The sequence below is a fragment of the Triticum urartu genome, chromosome 7, assembly GCF_003073215.2.
Source record: "Triticum urartu cultivar G1812 chromosome 7, Tu2.1, whole genome shotgun sequence".
Taxonomy (NCBI): Eukaryota; Viridiplantae; Streptophyta; class Magnoliopsida; order Poales; family Poaceae; genus Triticum; species Triticum urartu.
Genome location: NC_053028.1, coordinates 530,895,983 through 530,922,735, shown reverse-complemented (window position 1 = coordinate 530,922,735; position 26,753 = coordinate 530,895,983). Strand labels below are relative to the sequence as shown.

At 44.1% G+C, this 26,753-nt stretch overlaps 1 protein-coding gene across 1 annotated transcript; it reads left to right on the top strand.

Annotated features, from left to right (window-relative positions):
• The first annotated feature begins 4,800 nt into the window (after positions 1-4,800).
• On the top strand, positions 4,801-10,623 carry LOC125522578 (ent-kaurene oxidase 2-like). The gene is made up of 8 exons (XM_048687629.1): positions 4,801-5,111; positions 8,026-8,186; positions 8,726-8,887; positions 8,998-9,138; positions 9,267-9,521; positions 9,619-9,777; positions 9,852-10,046; positions 10,192-10,623. The coding sequence occupies exons 1-8, from the start codon at positions 4,967-4,969 to the stop codon at positions 10,507-10,509; spliced, it is 1,536 nt and encodes a 511-aa protein (XP_048543586.1). The 5' UTR covers positions 4,801-4,966; the 3' UTR covers positions 10,510-10,623.
• Positions 10,624-26,753: the final 16,130 nt, after the last annotated feature.

Here is a 26,753-nt window from a genome sequence, read left to right as displayed (position 1 = left end):
GATTGCTGCACTTGCATACAAATGGGGCATAGCCCATAGTTTAGCCAACCTATTTTGGCTAATCTTTCCACAGGCCAAACTCTATTTTGCATAGAGCTAACCAAGTGAAGAACTATACTTTTGGCGACATCCAAGCTTTCCAAACCGTGCTCTTCATAGGGGATCGGGTCAGGACAAGGAACTGGGTTTGTTGGCGAACACCACTGAGTAGTGATCACTAACAATTTGCTTCCAAGCAATATCATCCTCGATGTTGTCATAGAGTTGAAAATCACGAAGGATGGCCCATAGCTCAACAAATTTGCAGAAGTGCACAATGGAGAAATTAGAGATCCTTTTGAACTTAGAGATCCAAGGATCATCTTTCAAGGCTTTCTTATCTTCTATTTTTTTCTTGTAAATGCCTCAAAAAATTAGCAGAGCGATGTCTTTGGGCTTCCGGTCTTGCACCCACGGAGCGTCCCAAAAAGGCATGTGTGCACCATTGCGAGCAGTGATGGTCGTGGAGGCGTAAAAGAAGTCGTGGTCCGCATCGTCACAAGGGTTTCCCAACCCGACTCATGTTTTGGCCAGTTCCTTCCACTCAAACCAAATCCATCTTAGCGCAACTCCAATAGCTTCCTTAAAAAACTTTCCGTAAAACTGGTTTTACGGAATGATCGTAAGTTTAGGGGAAGTTGCCCCAGAGCTAATTTTGTAAGTTCTCATAAACTTCTTCCCCTAAATCCATTATAACACATTTCAAATAAACAAACAATAGATAATGGCCTAGGACCCACCAGTCAGTGACATGCGTGACGGCTTCCGGCGAAGGGCAGTGCGAGGTGGTGCGATTGCTGCCGGCGCGAGTCGGCGTAGCGATGGGCGGGGAAGGGCCACCGACGAGGGACAGTGCAAGCAACGACACAGGCGTGGTGCTAGGCAGAGGCATGTCAGTGGGCGGGCGTGGCGGCACGGTGATGTTTTGATGTCAATGATGATGGTGTTCCGGCACGGGTGATGGAGTCAAATCCAACAGATCTTGATAGGGAGTCTCGAACCGGTCGTCTGTGACTACTTAGAGGGACCTGTATGGGCCACCAATGATGGAGTCAAACCCAGCAGATCTCAGGTAAGGGGTCCCAAACTGGTAGTCTTGGTGTGATGGTAATAGGGACACGGGATTTTACCCAGTTTCAGGCTCTCCCGAAGAGATAATCCCCTATGCCCTACTTTGATTGTATTTATTTGAGGGAATACAGATAATATGTTGATTTGCCCCGAGATCGTTGTGTGTCGTCAACAAGCCCTTCCCCTTGGCTTATATAGACACTAGGGTGCCTAGAGTTTACACATAGGTCGGTTACATCTAGGGTAATCATGGGTTAGACGACCTCTAAGTCTTGGAGTATGTGCCAAGTCTTCAAAAACATCCCATCATGGTGTTGTGCGCTTTGACAAACATGGCCCACCAATAAATCATCATGGGGATACTCGTCCCGACCCTCCTGGACGGGAGGCGATGTGGTGAGCACCCCTGGTCCAAGACACCATCATCGGGCAGCGACGGTGCGATGGCGTTCCGATGGCGTTCGTGTGTGGTTTTGGCAGGACCGCATTGTTCTGACGGGGCACGTGGTAAAGTTTTAGGAGGTTTCTAGCCCACCAAAATTTTACGGGAAGATCATCTTCCCGTAAATCTGAGGGAAGAAAGGGCCTAGTTTAAAGGATCCTATAAAGATATGGATGGTTTACGGGAACTATTGGAGATGTTTTTTTGCCCCAACTTCCCATAAACAACAGTTTCTTCCGGAAAGAGGGAATGTCGGAGTGCTCTTAGCCTAAGTGCCCTTGCAAATTTGTTTGTTTTCAGCACACCAAGGCCCCCATATTCAAGCGGACGACAAACGGTGTCTGGGTTGACTTTGCATTTTGCACCGGTTGTATTGTTCGCTCCAGCCAAAGAAAGGCACGCTTGATCTTTTTGACACTATGAATGGAGCTCTGGGGGACAATTAGGGGGGTGGGGTGGGGTCGATGAAGTAGGTTGCTTGGGAAGATAGCACCGACTTCAGGAAAATCATCCCCCCAATAGTGGTGATGCTCTGGCTGCCCCAAGTAACGAATTTGGATGATGCCTTGTCCTCGAGGAATTGGGAGTCAACCTTCTTAAGTTGACACACCTAAAGCGGGAGGCCCAAGTATTTTATAGGAAAGGATCCCCGGGCAGCTGGGAGGCTATGGTGGACATGCAATAAGTTGATGTTCTCGTATCACATGCCTCCTCTCAAGTGGCAGTAGACCACGAATAGAGCAGCGATGGAGTACCTCAAATTAACTCCTCTGAAGCAGACACACACGTGATGACCCACATGTATAGGGGATCAATCACAGTCCTTTCGATAAGTAAGAGTATCGAACCCAACAAGGAGCAGAAGAAAATGACAAGCGGTTTTCAGCAAGGTATTTTCTGCAAGCACTGAAATTATCGGTAATGAGTAGTTTGATAGCAAGATAGTTTGTAGCAAGTGACAAGTAGCAATAGTAACTAAGGTGCAGCAAGGTAGCCCAATCCTTTTTGTTGCAAAGGACAGGCTGGAATGATATCTTATAATAAGCTAAGCGTTTTTGAGGACACACGGGAATTTCATCTAGTCACTTCCATCATGTTTGTTTGATTCATGTTCGCTACTTTGATAATTTGATATGTGGGTAGACCGGTGCTTGGGTTCTATTCTTAATTGAACAAGCCACCCACTTATGATTAACCCCTCTCGCAAACATCCACAACTACAAAAGAAGAATTAAGATAAATATAACCACAGGATTAAACATATGGATCCAAATCAGCCCCTTACGGAATAGCGCATAAACTAGGGTTTAAACTTTTTTCACTCTAGCAACGTATCATCTAATTACTACTCCATAATTCATTCGCTTAGGCCCAAAGATGGTGAAGTGTCATGTAGTCGACGTACACATAACACCACTAAGGGAATCAACAACATACATATTATCAAAATATCGAACGAATACCCAATTCACATGATTACTTATGACAAGACTTCTCCCATGTTCTCAAGAGCAAAAGTGACTACTCGCACGTTATATTCATGTCCAAGATCAGAGGGGTATTGAATAGCATAATGGATCTGAACATATAATCTTCCACCAAATAAACCAACTACATCAACTACAGGATGTAATCAACACTAGTAGCAACCTACATGTAGGTTTTGATACAAAGATTGAATACAAGAGATGATCTAGGGTTTGAGATAAGATGGTGCTGGTGAAGATGTTGATGAATATTGGTCCTCCCATGATGAGAAGGTTGTTGATGATGATGGCTTCGATTTCCCCCTTCCAAAGGAAATTATCTCTGACAGAATCGCTCCGCTGGAGAGCAAAAGTGCTCCTGACCAAGTTCCGTCTCAAGACGGCGGCGCTCCGTCCCGATAGTCCTCTCTTTATTTTTTTCTAGAGAAAATGGGCTTATATTTCAGAAGATGGGCACCGGAGGCTGGCCAGGGGCCTCACAAGTCACCAGGGCGCGCCTAGGGGTGTGTGTGTGGCTTGGTGCCTCATGGGCACCTGGGTGCCCCCTCTGGTACTTCTTTACTTCAATATTTTTTATTTATTTTAAAATAAAACTCCGTGAAATTTCAACTCATTTGGAGATGTGTAGAATAGGTATCTCTGACATAGCTTTTTCAGGTCCAGAGTTCCCGCTGCCAACAATCTCCCTCTTCATATAAATCTTGCATATTAAGAGAGAAAAGGCATTGGAATTGCTCCACGAAATGTTATATTGATTAGAAATATTATAAATAACAGTGGGAAAACATGATGCAAAATGAACGTATCAACACGACGTCACCACTTAGCCCCAAAATCACCTCCCATCTCTACGCAGACCCTCAAATCAAAAAAGAGCAGGCATGCGGTACACTCCGTTTGATCAACGTGAGTCCCTCGATTACGTGCATGACAGATAGGTCCCATGACGCGACCTGACACAGACAATCAAGACCCACTATGGATAAAAGGACAGAGCTCTCTCCGACTTCTGTTCCCAGGGGGGCTTAGCGAATTGGATCTTAGCTGGCGAACGTTCATTGGAAGGATGATATTTACTAACGATTCAATGGCAATTTTAGTTGTACGGGGTGGAAATTTCTTCTGACTAGCATGGCAATTTATTCCTAGAGAAGACAATTTTCCTTTTGGAAAAAAACTACCATCATTTGATCTCGATCCAACGGCTACGAGTGTGTTCGCAGGGAGTTCCTTCCCAGCGAACGTTCATCGGTTAGCATTACCCACATAATTTGGGGATAGAACACACGAATTGGAAAAAAAAGCCTCTTTGCCATGCTATTAACTCGCCAAAAAAAAGGTCGCCAGGTTGAATCATTGAATGCGGCACCCCGCGAATCAACCTGTGATTGAGTTGGTTAGGTGGACAGTGGTATCACCAACCCACCAGGGTTCAAATCCTGGTGCTCGCATTATTCCTGGATTTATTTCAGGATTTCCGGCGGTGCGCTTTCAGTGAGAGAAGACATTCCCGTCGACGACGAAGCGCCTACGGTGACTTCGTAAATCTCAAGATGATATGTCGGCTCAGTCTTTCGAAGGTGCTCATAGGGATAAGATGTGCGTGTGTGCGTTCATAGGGGTGAGTATATGCGCGTGTATATGAGCGCTATTAAAAAAAAGAATGCGGCACCCCTGTATTCAGGGTTCGACATTGCAGCTGAATTGGCCACGTGCCAAATCCACCCACGTCGGCACAAATAGAGCGCCGGGCCGGCATCCTCTTTCCGCTCCGCGCCCATATGCCTCTGCCCCGACCCTTGTCGCTTTTCCCTTCGCCTCACTCCTACTAAAACTCAAGGCGCGCACGCCCCACGCCGAACGCACGGCCACCGCCATTGCCCCAGGCACCTTTTCTCCTCTCCCACCCCACGCCCGAACGACCCCCATGGAGTCCCTGCTTGCGGCGCTCCCGGCGGGCGGAGGAGGTGCGGTCGCTGCCGCTGCCGCGGCCGTCGGCGGGCTGGCCGCGGCCGCCGCGCTCGCCGCCAAGGCCGGCGTCGTCGGGACGGGCCGGACCAACGCGCCCCCAGGTGACGATCCTCCCACCCAATCTCGTCAGAATGCACGCCTCTCGACCTGCGGCCTATCCTGTGTTGTTCTCTTGCTATCGCGCTGCCTTTTTTGTTTATATTTGGAAGTGCTGGCCAACTATTTCCTCTGTTTCGAAGTCCAACATCAGTCCGGACCTCTCGAACCGAATCACTCACTTTTTTCAATTCCTATTTAAAAATTGACAATTATCTCCTGATTGACAAGATTCTAAGATTCCTTCAATCAAAAACGACAAAGGAGAGAGCATCATAGCGTTTTTCTTCTTCCATGTTGTACGTATGCTCGTATACATGTAGCAGAGCATGCCATACTTGGGCTTTTATGCCACAATTTTCTTTAGGTTCCTATATAGGATATTCTTGAGTTATTTTCTATGTGTTCAGGTATAGTACTGTAGATATTTATCAGGTGAAAAATGACTGTCACCGTCGACGTGGAAATCATGCACACGTAGAAGTTTATAAACTTTTATAAAAGAATATACAACATGTTGTAAGTCCATAAAACTTCAAGGTCAAGCTCAATCGGATTTACAAGATCTAAGATATCTTTTTACTATTGCCAAATTATTGGTTTTGAAGTCTTAGAGGCTTCTGGATAAGCATGATCACCTTCTCCGAATAAGTGATCCGCGAATTTAGACATTTTAAATCTTAAGCAATTAGTGCTTATACATGCTTCTTTCTTATTTTGGGCAAAACCTTTAAATACTTGCTGTATCTTTTATCTTTTATTACCTTCCATTCGTAAATGCATGAAAGCATGCAGTCAAATTTCTGCAATTTTGACCATTAATAAAACGGGATTGCTAAATCTCAGTCGACTAAGACTTAACCAAGTCTCAGTCCATGTTATATTCGTGAGATCTTACATGAAGATCCGTGCAAAATTTCTTTTAAATTTTTCTTTCTTCTTTTTATATGTTCTATCACTTGACTGAGACTTGGTTAAGTCTTAGTCGAGTCAGATCTAGCCACACTTAATAAAATATTAAAACTGGTTGTAAGGCTGGAACAGTATTTTTAGATTTGTGATGAAAGATAATTCTATAATATATTTTTTTAAGTCTATACTAATATATACATATAAAAAATAACGGTTAAAGGTGTATGCTGGAAATCCTGTCAATGTCCAAAACGACATCCATTTATGAACGAAGGAACTGTTTTTTGTTTAAATTTTTTTACAGATTTATCCACAAGTCATTTGGAAAATAACACATAGCTAGCTTTTCATGACTAACTCCCTAGACATAAGAACATGTCAACATAAAGAATCTTTTACTTCACACCATTCCAAGAAGATCCTTTTTTTTTCAATCCAATTTCCAAGTCCCTTTTGGTCCCCATGCATGGGCAGTGAGCAGTCCGGTTGGCACTTTCACAAGGAAAAGTGCTCCATAAGCTCAAAGACGGAAAGCTACACGATTGATTGAAAAGAAGCGATGAGATGTTACTGTCATAAATGATAGGTTCACTTATCCTCTACTTTTTGCAGAACAGATAAAGAACATATAGCTATATTCCTGAGCAGTCCACAGCTGTGAGCTTTTACTATTTTTATTAAAACAAGAGAAAGCAAATCTGCCGATAGAAACAACTCAATATGTTTTCTCATTTTCATGTGTTTTTATGCAAGCACTCCACCGCCCCGTTTGGAATAAAAGGAATTCCCCGACTCCTACGGAACACATACTGTTCTGAACTTTTCCAAATTCATGTGATACATATGTCCTTGCCAAAATAAATGTGATATATGCATATATATGTTCAGCAAACAATTTATTTTATTTTGGGGGGGGGGGGGGGGGGGCAATGAAATGGAATGGAATGCTTCTCTTGGCTGTCACAGTTTTGGTAGGTTCCTATTTACTTTTGGCCTGGAGAGTGAAGTTCCTGGATAGCAACAGGTGAAAACAACGAGTCCAGAGGTTCCTCTGTCAGTCGCAGTAGATTCCCAAATCATGCTTATCAAACACATCTGATAATAGCTACTCCCTCCGATCCAAAATAAGTGTCATGGAACTAAAACCACGACACTTATTTTGGATCCGACAGAGTATTAGACAAGGCATGTTCCCTGCTTTATGACAGCACAATTGCTTTATACGTGTTATGCATAGGACGCACAAATCAATTACTATTTGTTTTAGATCAAATGGCAACTACTGTAGATTGGAAACAGGAGCATTGTGAACAGAAGTAGTTTTACCACAATATATTGTGCTAAACAGCAATTTTACCAAATTCTGGAAGCAATAATTGCTATATCGAAAATATGACGGTTGGATTGTCCTAGATACATGCTGACCCCTACTAGTGATGTGGATTATTCTAGTGTTCAACAATCACCTTCTTTTGATACTGGCTTATTTAAGTCTCCATGACCTCCCAGTAAAGTTGTGCCTGCTAGAAAAATCTACGACACAATTTATATATGCTGTATCATTGTATGATTGTAACTTTGTAAGGCCGTCTCACAATAAAAAAAAAGAAGGGCAGCCTGGTGCACGTAGCTGCTGCTTGTGCAGGGTCCGGGGAAGGGTCCGACCACTTTGCGTCTATAGTACGCATCCTTTCCCTACATTTCTGCAAGAGGCTGTTTCCATAACTCGAATCCGTGACCTCATGGTCACAAGGCAACAGCTTTACCGCTGCGCCAAGGCTCCTCTTCTAAGGCCGTCTGACAATACTTACTGAAAATACTTAAGAAAAAGAGAGAAAATAATTACCTACTTAATTTATTTGCATGAATGTAATTTTTAATCATGTATGCGGACGAATTATCGAACTGGTTTGTTTGAAATATAAATTATGTCCTTCAAATTAATACGGCTAATTCTACTGCAAGGAAAAACTAAACTCTCCTGTGGTTAATTTAATTGTCATACAGCTGTTCCTGGTTTACCGCTTATTGGAAATCTGCACCAGTTAAAAGAGAAGAAACCCCATAAGACCTTCGCAAAATGGTCTGATATTTATGGGCCAATATACACCATAAAGACTGGGGCTTCATCAGTAGCTGTGCTCAACTCTTCTGAAGTAGCCAAGGAGGTAATACGGAAGCTGTCTTTTTTTTCATAATTCACTTGTTAATGTACTTTTAGGTTCTAATACAAAATATCATCTTTTGCACTTTTGGGTAATTGTGGCAACTTGGGCTTTTAGTCTTCTGACTGATTTTTGGCATTTACTCTGTATGCTTTTGTTGGCATTATCTCAGCGAATTTTCTTTTAAATGGAAAATATAATAATTCAAACCTAGATACAAGAGTTCTTTTGTCACCGCAGAAATTGAACTTCAAAGCTAATATAATCATTATATTTACCTCTCTTTTTCTCATGCTAGAGACAAACCCAGGATTCTAACGAGCTTTTTAAAAAAACAGAGGATTCAAACAAGTTATGAACTGACCTCTTTCCCCCAAGAACTACCCAGAAACAATTATGAAGCTACAAGGTAGCCCAGATTAATACACAAAATACGCATGTAGTTATTGATTTATGCTGTGATGCAAAATTGAGAAATGATAGAAGCATCGCACAAATGTGTCGCACTTGACCAGAACATCTATTCTTTTCTCAATATGCAGGCTATGGTTGCGAAATACTCATCCATTTCTACTCGTAAGCTACCTAAAGCATTGTCAGTGCTGACTCGTGATAAAACGATGGTTGCTACAAGTGACTACGGTGACTTCCACAAAATGGTGAAGCGTTTAGTTATGTTGGGCATGTTGGGCTCTTCTGCTCAGGTACAAGTCTTAACACTTAGGAAATTATACAGTTTAGTGGCCACCACTTGCATATGTTTACGCATTCAGTTAATTAACGTTTCATGGTGAAATGGTTGCAAAATGTGTAGAGACAATTTAGGGACACAAGAGACATGATGATGGACAACATGTTAAGCACTTTCCATACGTTGGTGACTGACGACCCACATTCTCCTCTGAACTTCAGAGAAGTTTTCAAGGACGAGCTGTTCCGCCTGTCCTTGATCCAGGTAAGTCTACAAGCTTCATAATAGTGTGCTCATGCATTGTGACGCTACTACCAGTTTCTTGATTTGAATCAGTCTTCAGATACTTCGTTTATTATATGCGATAATGAGAGTGCACGCTACAATTACAGAGTTTAGGCGAGGATGTGGGTTCAGTTTATGTGAAGGAGTTTGGGAGGGAGATATCGAAGGATGAAATCTACCAGATCACTGTGGTTGACATGATGATGTGTGCAATCGATGTTGATTGGAGGGATTTCTTCCCATACCTCAGCTGGATTCCCAACAAAAGCTTCGAAAACAGAGTACTTATCACAGAATCTAGGCGAACCGCGGTGATGCAAGCCTTGATCCATCAACAGAAGAAAAGAATTGCGCGCGGCGAGGTGGCAACAACGCACATAGCTTCTAACTGTTTATTTCTGATCCAGTTCTCCTATCTGTTCATTGATCATCTTGCTGCGATAAAATTGTGATATACAGGCCAGGGCATCCTATCTGGACTTCTTGCTGGCAGAGAAGGCACTGACAGATGAACAGTTGATGATGCTGGTGTGGGAGGCAGTCATCGAGGCTGCAGATACTACTTTGGTGACGACCGAGTGGGCAATGTATGAGCTTGCTAAAAACCCAGAAAAACAGGCGAGTTTCCTACTCTGCTCTGGTTTAGTCTTGTCGGTACCAAATTGTTAACAGAAATATTCTGGGCACATCAGGATCGGCTCTACCAGGAGATCCGGGAGGTGTGCGGCGACGAGACGGTCACCGAGGATCACGTGCCACGGCTGCCGTACCTCAGCGCCGTGTTTCATGAGACGCTAAGGTTCCATTCTCCTGTCCCACTGGTGCCTCCAAGGTTTGTCCATGAGACCACCAAACTGGCCGGCTACGACGTCCCAGCCGGCACCGAGGTATCTATCTATTACTGTACATACTACATACTAAAAGTACATGACGAAACCGGATAAGGAGCTACATACAACACTCATAATTGATTATACAAGAAGTTTCGGCTGTTGGCCGTGGATTTCTGAAAAGATGGCTCAATTTTTTCAGATAGTCATCAATCTGTTCGGGTGCAACATGAACAAGAAGGATTGGGAGGAGCCCGAGGATTGGAGGCCGGAGAGGTTCATGGATGGGAGGTTCGAGGCCGCGGACATGTACAAGACCATGGCATTCGGCGCCGGGAGGAGGTCCTGCGCCGGAAGCCTGCAGGCGACGACCATCTCGTGCGCTGCCATTGCGCGCTTCGTGCAAGACTTTGCCTGGAGGCTCAAGGAAGGCGACGAGGACAAGGTGGACACCGTGCAGCTCACCAGCTACAAGCTCCATCCGTTGTACGTGTATCTCTCACCGAGAGGGAGGAAGTGAATTAATGCCAGCTTTGGTTTGGTAATGAGGTGCTGGATTTGCTCTTTACAAACTTGGCCAAACAAGATGGCAGTATGATATAAGTTTATAATGCCTAATGGTTTGCTTGAACAATTTGTTTGTGTCTTTAGTTTGTCTATGATTAGTTTTTTTAAAATTTTTGTGATGGTAAAGATAAATCTCTCTCTGCCTAGGCATTCGAAGATGCATCCAACACAAATTCTTACAACCATTTCAATATTCGCGTCATAAGGCGACAAAGAAAGTGAGGAAACTACATGATCATAGAAGGAAATCAAACGCTGTTAGCTCGTGTTCAGATGGTTGTTGTTGTAGTAAAGGCCATGATCATATTTTTTTTCTGATAAAGAACACTTTCGTTAACTTTAAAATGTAGCGTCAAGAGGATACAATCATGATGAGCAACAGTCGGCCTCTGCATTTTTAGAATGCACATAGCCAAAACACAAACTGTTTGACAAAAGAAAAGAAAAAAAAAACGACATATTAGCAAACATCATGATGAGCAGCGGTGAAGTCCTGTATGACCGACACTATTCCTCTGTTGATGAAGGTGGTCGTTCGATGGGAAATTACGCTGCCATCCATGTTGTTAAAAAACTCTCCCTAATTACCCTCTGCAATCTCTCGTGCACGCCGTGAATAACGGTTGGTACTCCGTTCGGTGTACTGTACACAGCATATGAAACCAGCACCTACAACAAAAAATTACTTGCAAAGGCGAAGCGTTTTTGCTGTGAAAAACAAAATCATTTCATGATAGTCATAGCGACCATAATAAGTACTCCCTCCGTTCCAAATTACTCGTCGTGGTTTTAGTTCAAATTGAACTAAAACCACGACGAGTAATTTGGAACGGAGGGAGTAAGACGCTTCCACCCTCATTAGGGTACTAATCCTATTTGGAATTTCATCCAACAGTGACTATAGTATTGGCAGCACTTGTAGGCAGATACAAATTGAACACATTTGGATCACTGACCACATAGAGCATACAAACTTGCATGAAAAAAGAGGTGTTTGATTATTTCATGATAAGTACAAAAACTATACTCCTTGCTTCATTACCAGTTGCGACACGTGAGATTGTTTTTGGTTAGCGCAACTTCCAACCAGTTAGCATAGCAAACCGTCAGCAGGCCAGACTTGGGCAAAAGCCTGACCATGATTTATTTCCTAAGAAAGTGCTTGTGCATTTAGAAATATATTCAAGGATTTTGAAAAAAAATCGTGTGTTTGAAAGTGCTCGCTGATTTAAAAATGTTCCAGAATTTAAAAGAATTTCATGACTTAAAAATGTTCATGATTTTTAAATTTTAGAAAATGTTCACAAAGTAAACATATTCACTAATTTTAAATAATTTCCACAAATTTGGATGATTTTTTTTATTAATTTCAAGAAATAATCGTGAATTTAAAATGTACATAATTTTTAAAAGTGTCTAGGAATTTAAAAAGTGAAAAAGGATAAGAAACAAGAAAAACAAACAAATATCTTTTTAAAGAACAACTGCAGAAATAAATAAATAAAACTAGTACAGCCAGCAAGGAAAAACATACAAAAAATAAGAAGAAGAAATAGTCAGAAGCTTTCCAAAATTGGTCGAAACATCATCTATATGGGACGGCCTAGTAGGACGTGCCACACTCGGAATAGGAAGAATATGTTTGGACCTCTTCGTGGATAATAACCCTACTCATGTGTATGGCTTGTGTTTTGTTAGACTCTATGGTCCTCGGCCCACTAAATCATGTATCTCAGCCCAACAAATTTCTGAAATCTCAAAGGCCCATCTGTATCTCAGCCCAACAGAATTTCCAGCACGCCTCAGCCCAGAACTTTTAGTAAATTAGCACCATCGATCGGTCAAATTCAGAAGTTTGCCCGAAGTAGTTAGAGAAAGGCCCAACTGCTTTTGTTCCGAGTGCACCTGCAAAGCCAGAGAGTAGGTTGCCATTTTTGGGCTTGCGACCCCAGAAAGGTTCAGTCTATCATTCCGCTAAAAAAATGCTCCCTTCGTCCCATAATATAAAGACATTTTTTACACTACACTAGTGTAAAAAAATGCCCCTAATATATTATAGGACAGAGGGAATACTTATCATAAAGCTTCCCATTTCTTAAAAAATAATAATCATGAAGCTTCTGTAAGGGCATATTTATCCTCAAGGTGTTTTGGTGATTAATGACAATGCATTTGCGGAATAATCGTGTACCTTGAGTATTTAGATATTTCATTACTAGGCGCAAGACGGTTTGGTGCCCCTCGAAGATTATTGAAGACGGCGTTTTTCTATGTTCCTTTTTCGGTGGATTTGAGTCGTAGGAAAGCCGTACTATTAACAGGGGGTTCGATTTGGAAAGGTTTGGATGGAATCGTCACGTACACGTTTACTCCTTTTTGCACCGCCTTTCCCTTAGCAGTATGGAGCATCCTCCGTTTCTTCGTGTTTGTGCAAAAAGAAGAATTCCTAGTGTTGTTGTTCTGGGGCATGCGATAGTACTGCTCTTCGAAGCAGTAGTACCGCATGCCACTGCGGTAGTACCGCAGGTGGTCACGGTAGTACCGCTCCTTGGGAGCCGTAGTACCGTGAGTCCTGGTCCGGCACAGCATCATAAGCGGAAGTAGGGGCGGATGTAATTTTTTACATCCGCTCCTTGCGCGGTAGTACCGCGTGCCTTGTGCGGTAGTACTGTGTCGGATTTTTGCACTGTTTGAAAGTCAGCGGAAGTTGCCACGAACGTTTTTTTATTTGTCCGCGCCCTTCCCAGGCTAGTCCAATCCTGCCTTGCGGTAGTACCGCAAGGGGGTGCGGTAGTACCGCGCGAGCGGCAGTACCGCCCCAGCGTCTTTGCTACAGGCCTGGGCTAGCTCCTGTCGTGGCCACGGTAGTATCGCGGCTAGCTGCGGTAGTACCGTGAGCCCTTGCAGTAGTACCGCTGGTGTGGTGCGGTAGTACCGTAGGTTGCGGGCTGGTTAAATGGATAACGGTTGGATTTGTCTCTCCATTATATAAGGGGTGTCTTCTTCTCCGAGTTGACTACCTCTTCCAACCCTAAGCTCCATAGTTGCTCCAAGCTCCATTTTCTCCCGATCTCTCTCCCTAACCAATCAAACTTGTTGATTTTCTAGGGATTGGTTGAGAAGGCCTCGATCTACACTTCCACCAAGAGAAATTCGATTCCCCCCACTAATCCCTTGCGGATCTTGTTACTCTTTGGTGTTTGAGCACTCTATATGGTTGAGGTCACCGCGAAGCCATATTCCATTGTGGTGAAGCTTCGTGGTGTTGTTGGGAGCCTCCGATTAAGTTGTGAAGATTGCCCCAACCTTATTTGTAAAGGTCCGATCGCCGCCTCCAAGGGCACCAATAGTGGAATCACAGCATCTCGCATTGTGTGAGGGTGTGAGGAGAATACGGTGGCCCTAGTGGCTTCTTGGGGAGCATTGTGCCTACACACTGCTCCAACGGAGACGTACTTCCCTTCAAAAGGAAGGAACTTCGGTAACACATCCTCGTCTTCACCGGCTCCACTCTTGGTTATCTCGTACCTTTACTTATGCAAGCTTATTTGTGTTATTTCCCTTGCTTGCTTGTGTGCTTGTCGTTGTTGCATCATATAGGTTGCTCACCTAGGTGCATATCTAGACAACCTACTTTGATGCAAAGTTTAATTTGGTAAAGAAAAGCTAAAAATTGTTAGTTGCCTGTTCACCCTTCCCCCTCTAGTCAACTATATCGATCCTTTCAATTGGTATCAGAACCTCTTCTCTTTACTAAGGACTTTGTCGTCCGAAGAGTATGGTTGGCACCATAGACGGTGTGGAGGAGCACTCCAGTGTGAATCCGATCTCGTCTACGGGCGATGGGGGAACCGCGGTCTCTGGTGAGGAATTCAATGTGGCTTTGGACACATTGAAAACCTCCATGACGACCGAGGTTGAAAGCATGTTTAATAAATTTCTAGAAGGGCTTAAACTATCCACCGCACCGTTAAAAGTGGGTGATCCCACCAACAAGGTGACGGATGCTAACTCCGACAAGGGGGAAGCTACTAGTGAAAAGGCTCCTTCTTCTAGTGGTAAAAATGGCACCGGCATCTTTGCCCATGTGGAACCTCCACTTGTTTATGGTGGACCGATTCCTTCTACTCATTTGAATCATGCCGGTCCTCCCCCTAAGATTGTGAAAAATGAGGACTCTGATTCTTGGCTCTATCATTTTAAGCGTCATTTAAATCATGTGAATACTAATCTTTGAAGAATCATTGAAGAAGGTTTCTATCCGCATGACCGAAGCAACTTCACTCCTAGAGAAGCCGAGGACAATCAATTCAATGAGAATGCTCTCTTCATCATCCAAGATGCAATTCCACCCGAAGATCTTCCTCACCTCCGGCCCTTCGCCATGGCGAAAGATGCATGGCACCAAGTTGTTTCCCTCTACAGGGGAAGTGCAAGCATTCAACGCTCCAACTATGAAGTGGTGCAAGATGAAGCCGATGAGTTTACAATGAAAGAAGATGAAGAACCTCGTGAGCTTTATCAGAGAGTAACCAAACTCGTGGTCTCACTCCGAAATCATGGGAGCAAGGACACGGATGACAATTGGATCAAGCGCAAATTCCTCAAGGCAATGATGCCTTACCACAAGGCCATGTCCTCCGTCATTCGTCAAAGGCCGGACTTTCACACCTTGTCCTCAAGTGAAGTGTTGGATGAGCTTGTGGCTATGAGTATCTTGGACAAAACCGCCGACAATGCAGTGCTACGTTCTCAAAGAGCAAAGAAGCCCAACCTTGCATTAAAAGCCAAGGTTAGGGTGGAAGAAGAGGAGAGCAACCCCGAAGATACAAAGTATGCCTATCATGAACACATGGCTCTTGCTTCAAGGCAATTTTGGAGCAAGAAGAACTCAAGGCCCAACTTCAACAAGAACAACTCAAGTGGCGCGAAGGTCAAGCAACGTATGAGGACTTGCTATAATATTGGCAATGTGAGTCATTTTGTTGCGAAATTCCCTTATGAGAAGAGGGAAGACAATGGTGGCAAGCTCATCCGAAAGGACAAAGCCAAGTCTTTCCCCAACAAGAGCAACTTCACCAAGAAGACTCCTCCCAAGGCGTTGGTGGTACAAGAAGAGTACAACGAGGATGATGATGATGAAGATGGCGAGTTGGTTGCCATGGCCTCCATTGCCATTGCGACAACTCCACGGGTGTCACTTTTTGGCTCACCCAATGAGAACATCACCGCTAAGTGCCTCATGGCTAAAGCCACCAACAAGGTAACCCACAACATCAAAACCACCATGATTAATAATCCTTCTTTGACGGATTGCATTGATGAATATGAGGGATCTAATGTGGAGGAAAATGAGTTTGAGTCCTTTATGGGTAAGCTTAAGGGTAAATCCAAGAAGCACTTCGTTGCTCTCTTGGAACAGCTTGGTGAAGCCAATGACATGATCGAGGCTCACGAAGATACTATCTCCAAGATGGAGGGGCATAGTAGTGACTATGCCGATGAGATTTCGGGTCTTTCCAATGCTCTTGAGGAAGAGTGTAGTCTTCATTTGGCTCTTGAGGAGTCACACAACGTTGATCACGCTAAGTTAAAGAAATATCTTGATCATGCTCTTGTTGTTTCCCGTGTGCTAAACTCCGAGAAGGACAAGCTTGGGGTTGATCTTGCTAGACTCAAGGAGGAGTTTGACTTATTTGACAAGGCTCACAAGGTCTTGAAGGGTGCTCATGCTAGCCTCAAAGAGTCTCATGATCAACTTCAAGTAAAGCTAACCAAGGAGAAAGCCACTTTTCCTCATATGATGTTAATTGATAATGCAAATGCTACTAACCCATGTTGTGAGCATGTGCATATTGTTGAGGAGAATGCTAAGTTGAAGGGGCAACTTGAGAAAGGTCTTGTGTCTTGCATACAAGGCGAGAAGAACCTCAATGACCTTTTGAGCAACCAAAAGGAAGTTGTGGCCAAGGAAGGGATTGGGTACGTGCCCAAGTCCAAGAACAAGAAGAAGAATGACAAGGCCAAACGACCTCCTCCTCTCAAGCAAACCTTTGTGAAGGAGGGAGAGGGTGCTACTAAGGAGAAGAATAAGAACACCGTGAAGGGTAGTGATGCCAAGAAGGGCAACTCTTCCCTCCCCAACAAAGCCGGCGACTTTAACCCTTCTTATATGTTGTGTCGTGCTAGTGATGGGCATGTTTATGACAAATTTGTTGGTTCTCCTTATGAGTACATTGAATGGTCTATTTGGGTTCCTAAGACCCTTGTTACTAACATCAAAGGACCCATTACAAAATGGGTACCTAAAACCAAGTATTGATCTCTTGTAGGTGTTTGCTTCCGGTGGGGGATCATGGTTGCTCGATAGTGGAGCTACTAATCATATGACCGGAAGCAAGGACTTGGTGGTGGATGTGCAAAAGATTCCATCCATGCCAACCAACGTCGAGTGGGGTGATGCCTCGTCCTCTAAGGTATTGGGACTCGGCAAGGTTGTCATTTCTCATGATCTCACGACCGAGAAGGTCATGCTTGTTGAGTCCCTTGCATACAATTTACTTTCCATTCGTCAACTTGCACTCATGGGTTTTGCCACCTTCTTTGATGTTGATACCGTGGCCCTCTTGTGGAGCAAGACTCTTAAAGTAGCCTCTGTTCGGCATGTCGAGAACGGTCTCTATGTGATTAACTTTTCAGAGCGACTCACTAAGACCGCAACATGCCTAATGGCTAAAGTTGACGTGGGATGGCTTTGGCATCGCCGTTTAGCCCATGTCAATATGAGATCTTTGCAAAGTCTTCTCAAGGGGGACCATGTCCGTGGACTAACAAATGTTAGTTTTTCCAAATATCGTGCTTGCAGTGCTTGTATCGAAGGAAAGCTACATGAAAAGGCTCACCCTCCCACGACTATCATTTACTCGAAGAGGCCTTTGGAGCTCCTTCAGATGGATCTATTTGGGCCTCCATCTTTTGATAGTATTGGGGGTAGGAAGTATTGCTTGGTGATTGTGGATGATTATTCAAGATACACTTGGGTATATTTCTTCAAGAAGAAGAGTGAGACCCAACAAACCGTCATTGACTTTGCAAATGAAGCTCAACGTCAACACAATGCAAAGATCTTGACAATAAGAAGTGACAACGGCACCGAGTTCAAGAACTACACCTTGGATGAGTTTCTTAGTGATGAGGGGATCAAGCATCAATATTCCGTACCTTACACCTCTCAACAAAATGGTGTAGCGGAGAGGAAGAACCGGACATTGATGGATGCGGCAAGGACCATGATGACGGAGTTCAAGTCTCCATACAACTTTTGGACCGAAGCCATCAACACCGCGTGTCATGCATCCAATCGGCTCTACCTCCGCAAAGGCTTGAACAAGACTCCATATGAGATACTCACCGGTAACAAGCCCAACCTAAAATACTTCCGGGTGTTCAGGTGTAAGTGTTTCATTCTCAAGAAAGGTGTTGATTTGTCTAAATTTGAGGCTAGAGCTCATGAGGGCATATTTGTTGGTTGTGCTACAAACTCCCATGCTTACCGTGTCCTCAATAAGTCCACGGGACTTATTGAGGAGACATGTAACGTGGAGTTTGATGAGAATAACGGCTCCCAAGCGGAGCAAAGTGGCACTTGTGATGTAGGTGATGAAATTCCTCCCCAAGCCATAAGAAGAACGGGTGTTGGTTTTATCCTACCTATTGAGGATCCCCTTGTGGCCGAAGGATAAGGACAATGTTCCACTCCCGTGGAGCCATCACCAACTCAAGGCCACATGCTTCCGAAGAACAAAGTGAAGTCCCTCAACCTCATGAACAAGACCAAGGGCAAGATCAACCCCAAGATGGTGTTGAATCACCAAGCGATGCCCAAGGTCAAGTTCTATCATCCAAGCAAGTTCAAGATCAAGAGCAAGCTCAAGATCAAGAACGAGCTCAAGACGACGCTCAAGATGATCAAGATCAAGTGATCACTCCTCAACTCTCTCCAGAGGAGGAATTAGAGCGTCGTGCCGCCAAGATCGCATCCAAGCTATCCACCAAAGATCATCTCATGACAAATGTGCTTGGAAGCTTAAGAAAGGGGGTAAGCACTCATAGAAAATTAGCAAACTATTGTGAACATCACACGTTTGTCTCTTGTGTTGAACCCCAAAAGGTCTATGAGGTGCTCGAGGATCCGGATTGGCTCAATGCCATGCATGAAGAACTCAACAACTTCGAGCACAACAAGCTGTGGAGATTGGTTCCAAGGCCAACGGGGAACCATAATGTCATTGAAACCAAGTGGATATTCAAGAACAAGAAAGATGCTCATGGGATCATCATTCGCAACAAGGCTCGTTTGGTGGCACAAGGCTACTCTCGAGCCGAGGGTATCGACTACGGTGAAACCTTTGCTCCCGTTGCTCGCCTTGAATCCATTCACATGTTGATTGCATATGCTTCTCATGATAACTTTAAGTTACAACAAATGGATGTGAAGAGTGCTTTTCTTAATGGTCCTATTAATGAGTTGGTATATGTCAAGCAACCCCCGGGTTCGAGGATCCCTATTTTCCCGATCATGTGTACCAACTCGATAAGGCACTCTATGGCCTTAAGAAAGCCCCACATGCGTGGTATGACCACCTTACCGAGTTGTTGCAAGATCGTGGTTTTGAAAAATGGGAAAATCGACCCCACTCTTTTTACTAAGAAGGTCAAAGGGGAGTTGTTTGTGTGCCAACTATATGTTGATGATATTATCTTTGGTTCCCCTAACAAAGCTTTCAATGAGGAATTTGCCGCACTCATGACCTCCAAGTTCAAGATGTCCATGATGGGAGAGTTGAAGTTCTTTCTCGGGTTCGAAGTCAAGCAACAAAGAGAAGGAACCTTCATCAACCAAGCCAAATACACTCAAGACATGCTCAGGAGATTCAAGCTAAGTGATGTCAAGCCGGCGTCCACTCCTATGCCCGTCAAATGCCAACTTGATATAGATCCCAATGGTAAAGCGGTGGATCAAAAGGTATATCGCTCCATGATTGACTCCTTGCTTGACCTTTGTGCATCTAGACCTGATATCATGTTGAGTGTGGGAATTTGTGCACGGTTTCAAGACACCCCTAAGGAAAGCCACTATGTGGCGGTCAAGCGAATCTTTCAATATTTGGCTCATACCCCAAATTTTGGCTTATGGTATCCAAGAGGATCTAACTTCAATCTTGTGGGGTATTCAGACTCCGATTGGGGGGAGACAAAGTGGATAGGAAGTCAACTTCCGGAGGGTGCCAATTTCTTGGTTGCTCTTTGGTGAGTTGGTCTTCCAAGAAGCAAAGTTGCGTGTCTCTCTCGTCCACGGAAGCAGAGTATGTGGCTGTCGGTAGTTGTTGTGCACAACTTCTATGGATGAGGCAAACTTTAAAGGATTACGGGGTCATTTGTGACAAAGTGCCTCTTTGGTGTGACAATGAAAGTGCCATCAAGATCTCTCTCAACCCGGTGCAACACTTCAAGATGAAGCATATTGAGATTCGGTATCACTTCATCCAGGATCATATTAGGCAAGGGGAGATTGAGCTCAACTATGCCAACACTCTTGATAACCTTGCAGATATCTTCATGAAGCCCTTGGATGAAGTAAGATTTCGCGAGTTAAGACATGAGCTATATATCATTGATTCGAGCAATGTTGCTTGAACCCGTGCACACCCCACCATACTCAACTTGTTATCTCGTTTAGGTGTAGGCATGGACATAGGGGGAGTGTTGTTCTCTCAATGAACTGTCCCTCTCCCCATTATGCATAAATTAATCAACTCTTTCACATTAGCCATTTTTTATGGTACTTGTGCTTCAAAGACGAGTTTTGGTCATGGGCCCAAGGATAATTCTTCGTGGTGCCATGCCAATTGACTCAAATATAGGTGGCTCCGGCCACCGCCCTCTCTTTAGAGAGGTTGTGTTGAGTGTCTTAGTCCTTCTCGTCTCTTGTCTTTCGTTTGTTGTGTCGTTCTTGTTTGAGTTGTCTCTTATGTCAGCCTTTTGGTGTGTCCGTTCTCTTGAAGGTTGCCTTGCAAAAGCTTCGTTTTCCCCTTCTTGAAACTTGCATCTTCTTGAGCACACGGTACTACCGCGGCCTACCACGGTACTACCGCGTGAGGAGCGCACGGTACTTCCGCACCCAGCGGGACAGTGATTTTTTTACTACCGCCTGGGGGAGCGGTACTATCGTCCTTGGTGCGGTACTTCCGCCCGGGCGGTACTACCGCGATGACGTGCGGTACTATCGCGCTGCCGAGGGCGCGTGGGGGTTAAGAGCGGGCAGGGGGAGTTCCAACTCCCCCATACGTACCCATTCGTCCTTTTCTCTCCCCGTGGTCTCTCTCTCTCTCGCTCGCTCAAGAACGGCGCCGGAGACCCTCGCCGAATCTCCATCTCCGGTCGCTCTCCTCGGATTCCGACCGGTGGGATCGTTCCCCACCACTTCCTCTTGCCATGGAACAAGGTTTCTCCCCAAATCCCTCTCTCTTTAGTTCGTCCTTTCGCTTCTAGGTTTTTGGGGAGATGCATGTTGTTCTTGAGATTTTAGGCCAAATCTTTGCAAGAGTAGGATGTAGGAGAGTAGTGATGCGTAGAAATTGTACTTGATATGTTGTCCTGCGGTAGATTTGATCAATCGTAGTACCGCCTCGTTGTCGCGGTTGTTCTTAGATTCAGTTGGTTCGGATCTGATGTCGTGCGGTACTACCGCATATTAGGTGCGGTACTACCGCTCGTGCGGTACTACCACTCCTCAGGCGCGGTACTACCACACGAGCCGCGGTACTAAAATTCTACTGCCGCTCCGAGCCCCGGTACTACCGTGCCACCGCGCGGTACTACCGCGACTAGGAGCGGCACTAAAATTTTAGTACCGCACGAACAGGCAGTACTACCGCTGATGTCAAATCTTCTTCATGGCAATTACCAAATGCACTTTCTACTTGTTTCACCTATTTTGTTGTGGTTTTTGCATTGATCCTTCTCGCTTCTCGTGTGTGTTTGTGTTTGTGTGTGTCTTAGGTGGTGGCTCCGGTGTCCCTGCTCGTCGTTCCAATCCAAGCTGTGACACGGGCTCCAAACGTCTGCGCAACCAAGAGGATGTTCCAGAGGGCTCCAATGCCCCCAAGCGCAATGTCAAGACCACTGCTAGCTAGTACAAGGAGCCGTCAAAGGGCATGGATGAGATACCTCTTGCTGAGTTTGTTTCTCGAAGGAATATCAACCCCTATGCAATTCCTCGTGCAAACTTCAGAGGGAATGAACTGTTCTAGACCAAGCAGTAGAATCTCATTTACCTAGATGTGATCAAGGCCAAGCAAAATATGTATGTGGATGTGCACTGGATTGACATGCATCACATGAGGGATGCTAAGCATCGTGACTACTTTGGTGAGGCCTTGGATCTCGTGGAGCAGTTTGCCATTAAGGATGTGATCTCTTTCCACCTGGACTTTGACCCCGAGCTGGTGGCTCAGTTCTTTGCTTCGGTCCACTTCCATACCGGTGAGGATCGGAGGATGACCTGGATGACCAATGGACGTCAGTTGACTGCTACTTGGAAGGAGTTCATGGATTTGCTCAAAGTTCCTGATGAGGGGCTTCACACGCCTGTTGGTGTTCACCCTCATGCCAACGCCAAGTCAGCTAGCAAGGACAAGCTTCAGCCGTTCTATGTTGAGAAGAAACTGGCCAATGACAAGACGACATGGGTGCTCAACCCGTTCCTTGACATCATGCACCGGGTCTTCCGCCACTCCCTCTTTCCACGCATTGGGGACAAGGAGAAGGTGCATGCCTATCTTGTGGACATGTTGCTCATTTGTGAGGAGGCGCGCGTTTCTCAGACACAACCACTTGATGTCTCACATATCATGTGGTGCGAGCTTCGGTTCGTGGTGTTCACCCGCAAGGTACCCATCTATGGTCCATATCTGTTCCTCTTGATATCGAAGACTTGGGAGAAGCTCTATCCCACTGAGGAGTTGTTGGCCCCTGACTGGATCCATCATGACCCCATCAGACTCCGCATCAAGCCCCAGTGGGCTAACACTACTACTCGTGCCGAGGCTGAGGCTGCTAAGAGGGCTGTTGATGAGGAGGAGATTGAGGAGGAGAATGTAGCTGAAGATAGCTCTGCTGGATATGCACCTCCCTCCACTGAGCCCTCATGGGCGAAGAAGCTGAAGGCCAAGATGAAGGCCTTGTTCTGCATGCAGCCAAGGGGCAGTACCGGACTCACGTTGCCTCCAAGGAGAGTCGCTGCCGCGACAAGAAGATCATGAGGGTTTTTGGAGAGGATGTTTCTGGTGGCTCCGAGGAGCACATCACTCCAGAGGCCGAATGGATGGCAAAACAAGGCTACAAGTGGACTGATTCTGAGGAGGAGCCCATCCCCGCTGCCGAGTCCGACGAAGAGCGTGCGAGCGACTACTCCGCTTGAGCCACTGATACGTCTCCAACGTATCTATAATTTTTGATTGCTCCATGCTATATTATCTACTGTTTTGGACATTATTGGGCTTTATTATCCACTTTTATATTATTTTTGGGACTAACCTATTAACCGGAAGCCCATCTCAGAATTGCTGGTTTTTTTGCCTATTTTAGGGTTTCGAAGAAAAGGAATATCAAACGGAGTCCAAACGGAATGAAACCTTCGGGAACGTGATTTTCTCAACGAACAAGACTCGGGAGACTTGGACCCTATGTCAAGACACAAAAGAGGAGGCCACGAGGTAGGGGGGCGCGCCCACCCCCACCAGGCGCGCCCTCCACCCTTGTGGGCCCCCTGTTGCTCCACCGACGTACTCCTTCCTCCTATATATACCTACGTACCCCCAAACGATCAGATATGGAGCCAAAAACCTAATTCCACCACCGCAACTTTCTGTATCCACGAGATCCGATCTTGGGGCCTATTCCGGAGCTCCGCGGAGGGGGCATCGATCACGTAGGGCTTCTACATCAACACCATAGCCTCTCCGATGAAGTGTGAGTAGTTTACCTCAGACCTACGGGTCCATAGTTAGTAGCTAGATGGCTTCTTCTCTCTTTTTGGATCTCAATACAATGTTCTCCCCCTCTCTTGTGGAGATCTATTCGATGTAATCTTCTTTTTGCGGTGTGTTTGTTGAGACCGATGAATTGTGGGTTTATGATCAAGTCTATCTATGAACAATATTTGAATCTTCTCTGAATTCTTTTATGTATGATTGGTTATCTTTGCAAGTCTCTTTGAATTATCAGCTTGGTTTGGCCTACTAGATTGATCTTTCTTGCAATGGGAGAAGTGCTTAGCTTTGTGTTCAATCTTGCGGTGTCCTTTCCCAGTGACAGTAGGGGCAGCAAGGCACGTATTGTATTGTTGCCATCGAGAATAACAAGATGGGGTTTTCTTCATATTGCATGAGTCTATCCCTCTACATCATGTCATCTTGCTTAATGCGTTACTCTGTTTTTAACTTAATACTCTAGATGCATGCTGGAAAGCGGTCGATGAGTGGAGTAATAGTAGTAGATGCAGGCAGGAGTCGGTCTACTTGTCTCGGACGTGATGCCTATATACATGATCATACCTAGATATTCTCATAACTATGCTCAATTTTGTCAATTGCTCAACAGTAATTTGTTCACCCACCGTAGAATACTTATGCTCTCGAGAGAAGCCACTAGTGAAACCTATGGCCCCCGGGTCTATCTTTATCATATTGATCTCCTACTACTTAGTTATTTCCTTTGCTTTTTACTTTGCCTTTATTTTACTTTGCATCTTTATCACAAAAATACCAAAAATATTATCTTATCATATCTATCAGATCTCACTCTCGTAAGTGGTCGTGTAGGGATTGACAACCCCTATTCGTGTTAGTTGCGAGGATTTATTTGTTTTGTGCAGGTACGAGGGACTCGCGCGTAGCCTCCTACTGGATTGATACCTTGGTTCTCAAAAACTAAGGGAAATACTTACGCTACTTTGCTGCATCATCCCTTCCTCTTCGGGGAAAACCAACGCAGTGCTCAAGAGGTAGCAAGAAGGATTTCTGGCGCCGTTGCCGGGGAGGTCTACGCAAAAGTCAACATACCAAGTATCCATCACATACCCTTATCTCCCGCATTACATTATTTGCCATTTGCCTCTCGTTTTCCTCTCCCCCACTTCACCCTTGCCGTTTTATTTGCCCTCTCTCTCTCTATCCTCCCTCTCTATTTGCCTCTTTTGGCCCGCTTGCTTTTTGTTTGCTTGTGTGTAAGTTCGTTTGCTTGTCGTTATGGCTAGTCCCTTATCTTCTTCATTGTCTCCCGAGAATGAAATTCTAAATTTTAAGCAAAGGGAGGGAGAAAATCTAAAAGATGCTTGGTATAGAATTTGCAATGCTCAAAATAGATCTACTAGGAAGCAATCTACTTCCGTTCTTTTTCGCAATTTTTATGTAGGCATTACTCCTTGGCACAGATATGTTCTTGATACTATTACCGGAGGGAACTTCTTGGGTAGCCATACTTTTGATTCTTATAATGCTATGATAGATTTATTTGGCTCTCCCCCTCTTTTGGTTAATGGAACTGTATTAACTTTATAGCATGTAATGCAAAGGCTTGAAATTATTGAAAATGAGGTTGCTACCGTAGAGTTAATTGAAAATTTGGATAAAAAGATCCACAGCCGAATCTCTCAATATGGATCTAAAGTAGGAGTTACTTTGAAAAATATTAAAGAAAAGGAACCCATAGTTAATGAGAAAATAAATCACGATTCCACTAGGATCGATAAACTTGAGGATATTATTACCAACTTGGGAACCGCTTTTTCTTCCGTAAAGAATACTCCAAGTCCTCCCACTAAAATTGCCAAGCTTATGTATGTTCCTAAAAATAAGGGTGAATCCTCTAGTAAGGAAAATGCGGATCTCAAATCTATAAGTATTCATCCCAATCTTTTTCCTATCATTAAGGAACCATTTGTTACAAATGAATTTTTCGATCTTGTGCCTAAAAGTTTTATAATTAATAAAAATAAATAAATTCCTAAATATGGTAGATGCCTCATTGAATAATTGCCTACCAAAGATGGCAATACCTAGATCTATTCTTGCTTGTTATGCTTAGCTAGGGGCGTTAAACGATAGCGCTTGTTGGGAGGCAACCCAATTTTATTTTTATTCCTTGCTTTTTGATCCTGTTTAGTAATAAATAATTTATCTAGCCTCTGTTTTGGTTGTGTTTTTTATGTTTAATTAGTGTTTGTGCCAAGTAGAACCGTTGGGAAGACTTGGGGAAAGTCCTGTTACACTTGCTGTAAAAAACAGAAACTTTAGCGCTCACGAGAACTGCTGTAATTTTTATTTGGAAAGTGAGATTAGTTAATTCTTTTTGCAGATGATTAATAGATAAATTCCTCACGTCCAGCAATTTATTTTAGAATTTTTGGGGTTCCATATCTTGTGCTAGCTACAGATTACTACTGACTGTTCTGTTTTTTACAGATTCTGTTTTTCGTGTGTTGTTTGCTTATTTTGATGAATCTATGGCTAGTCAAATAGTTTATAAACCATAGAGAATTTGGAATACATTAGGTATAACACCAATAAAAAATAAATAATGAGTTCATTACAGTACCTTGAAGTGGTTTTTTATTTTCTTTCGCTAACGGAGCTCATGGGATTTTCTACTTTAAGTTTTGTGTTGTGAAGTTTTCAAGTTTTGGGTAAAGATTTGATGGATAATGGAACAAGGAGTGGAAAGAGCCTAAGCTTGGGGATGCCCATGGAACCCCCAAGATAATATAAGTACACCTAAAAGCCAAAGCTTGGGGATGCCCCGGAAGGCATCCCCTCTTTCGTCTACTTCTATCGGTAACTTTACTTGGAGCTATATTTTTATTCACCACATGATATGTGTTTTGCTTGGAGCGTCTTGTATGATTTGAGTCTTTATTTGTTAGTTTACCACAATCATCCTTGCTGTACACACCTTTTGAGAGAGCCATACATGATTTGGAATTTGTTAGAATACTCTATGTGCTTCGCTTATATCTTTTGAGTTATATAGTTTTGCTCTAGTACTTCACTTATATCTTTTAGAGCACGGTGGTGGATTTGTTTTATAGAAAATATTGATCTCTCATGCTTCACTTAGATTATTTTGAGAGTTTTAAAA

Bases quoted from the DNA above. Each gene is read 5' to 3' on its own strand.
- LOC125522578 (XM_048687629.1), top strand. From the start codon at position 4,967: ATGGAGTCCCTGCTTGCGGCGCTCCCGGCGGGCGGAGGAGGTGCGGTC. The intron at 8,187-8,725 runs GTAATACGGAAG...CTCAATATGCAG, and splicing joins CTTCTGAAGTAGCCAAGGAG to GCTATGGTTGCGAAATACTC. The intron at 9,139-9,266 runs GTAAGTCTACAA...CTACAATTACAG, and splicing joins TCCGCCTGTCCTTGATCCAG to AGTTTAGGCGAGGATGTGGG.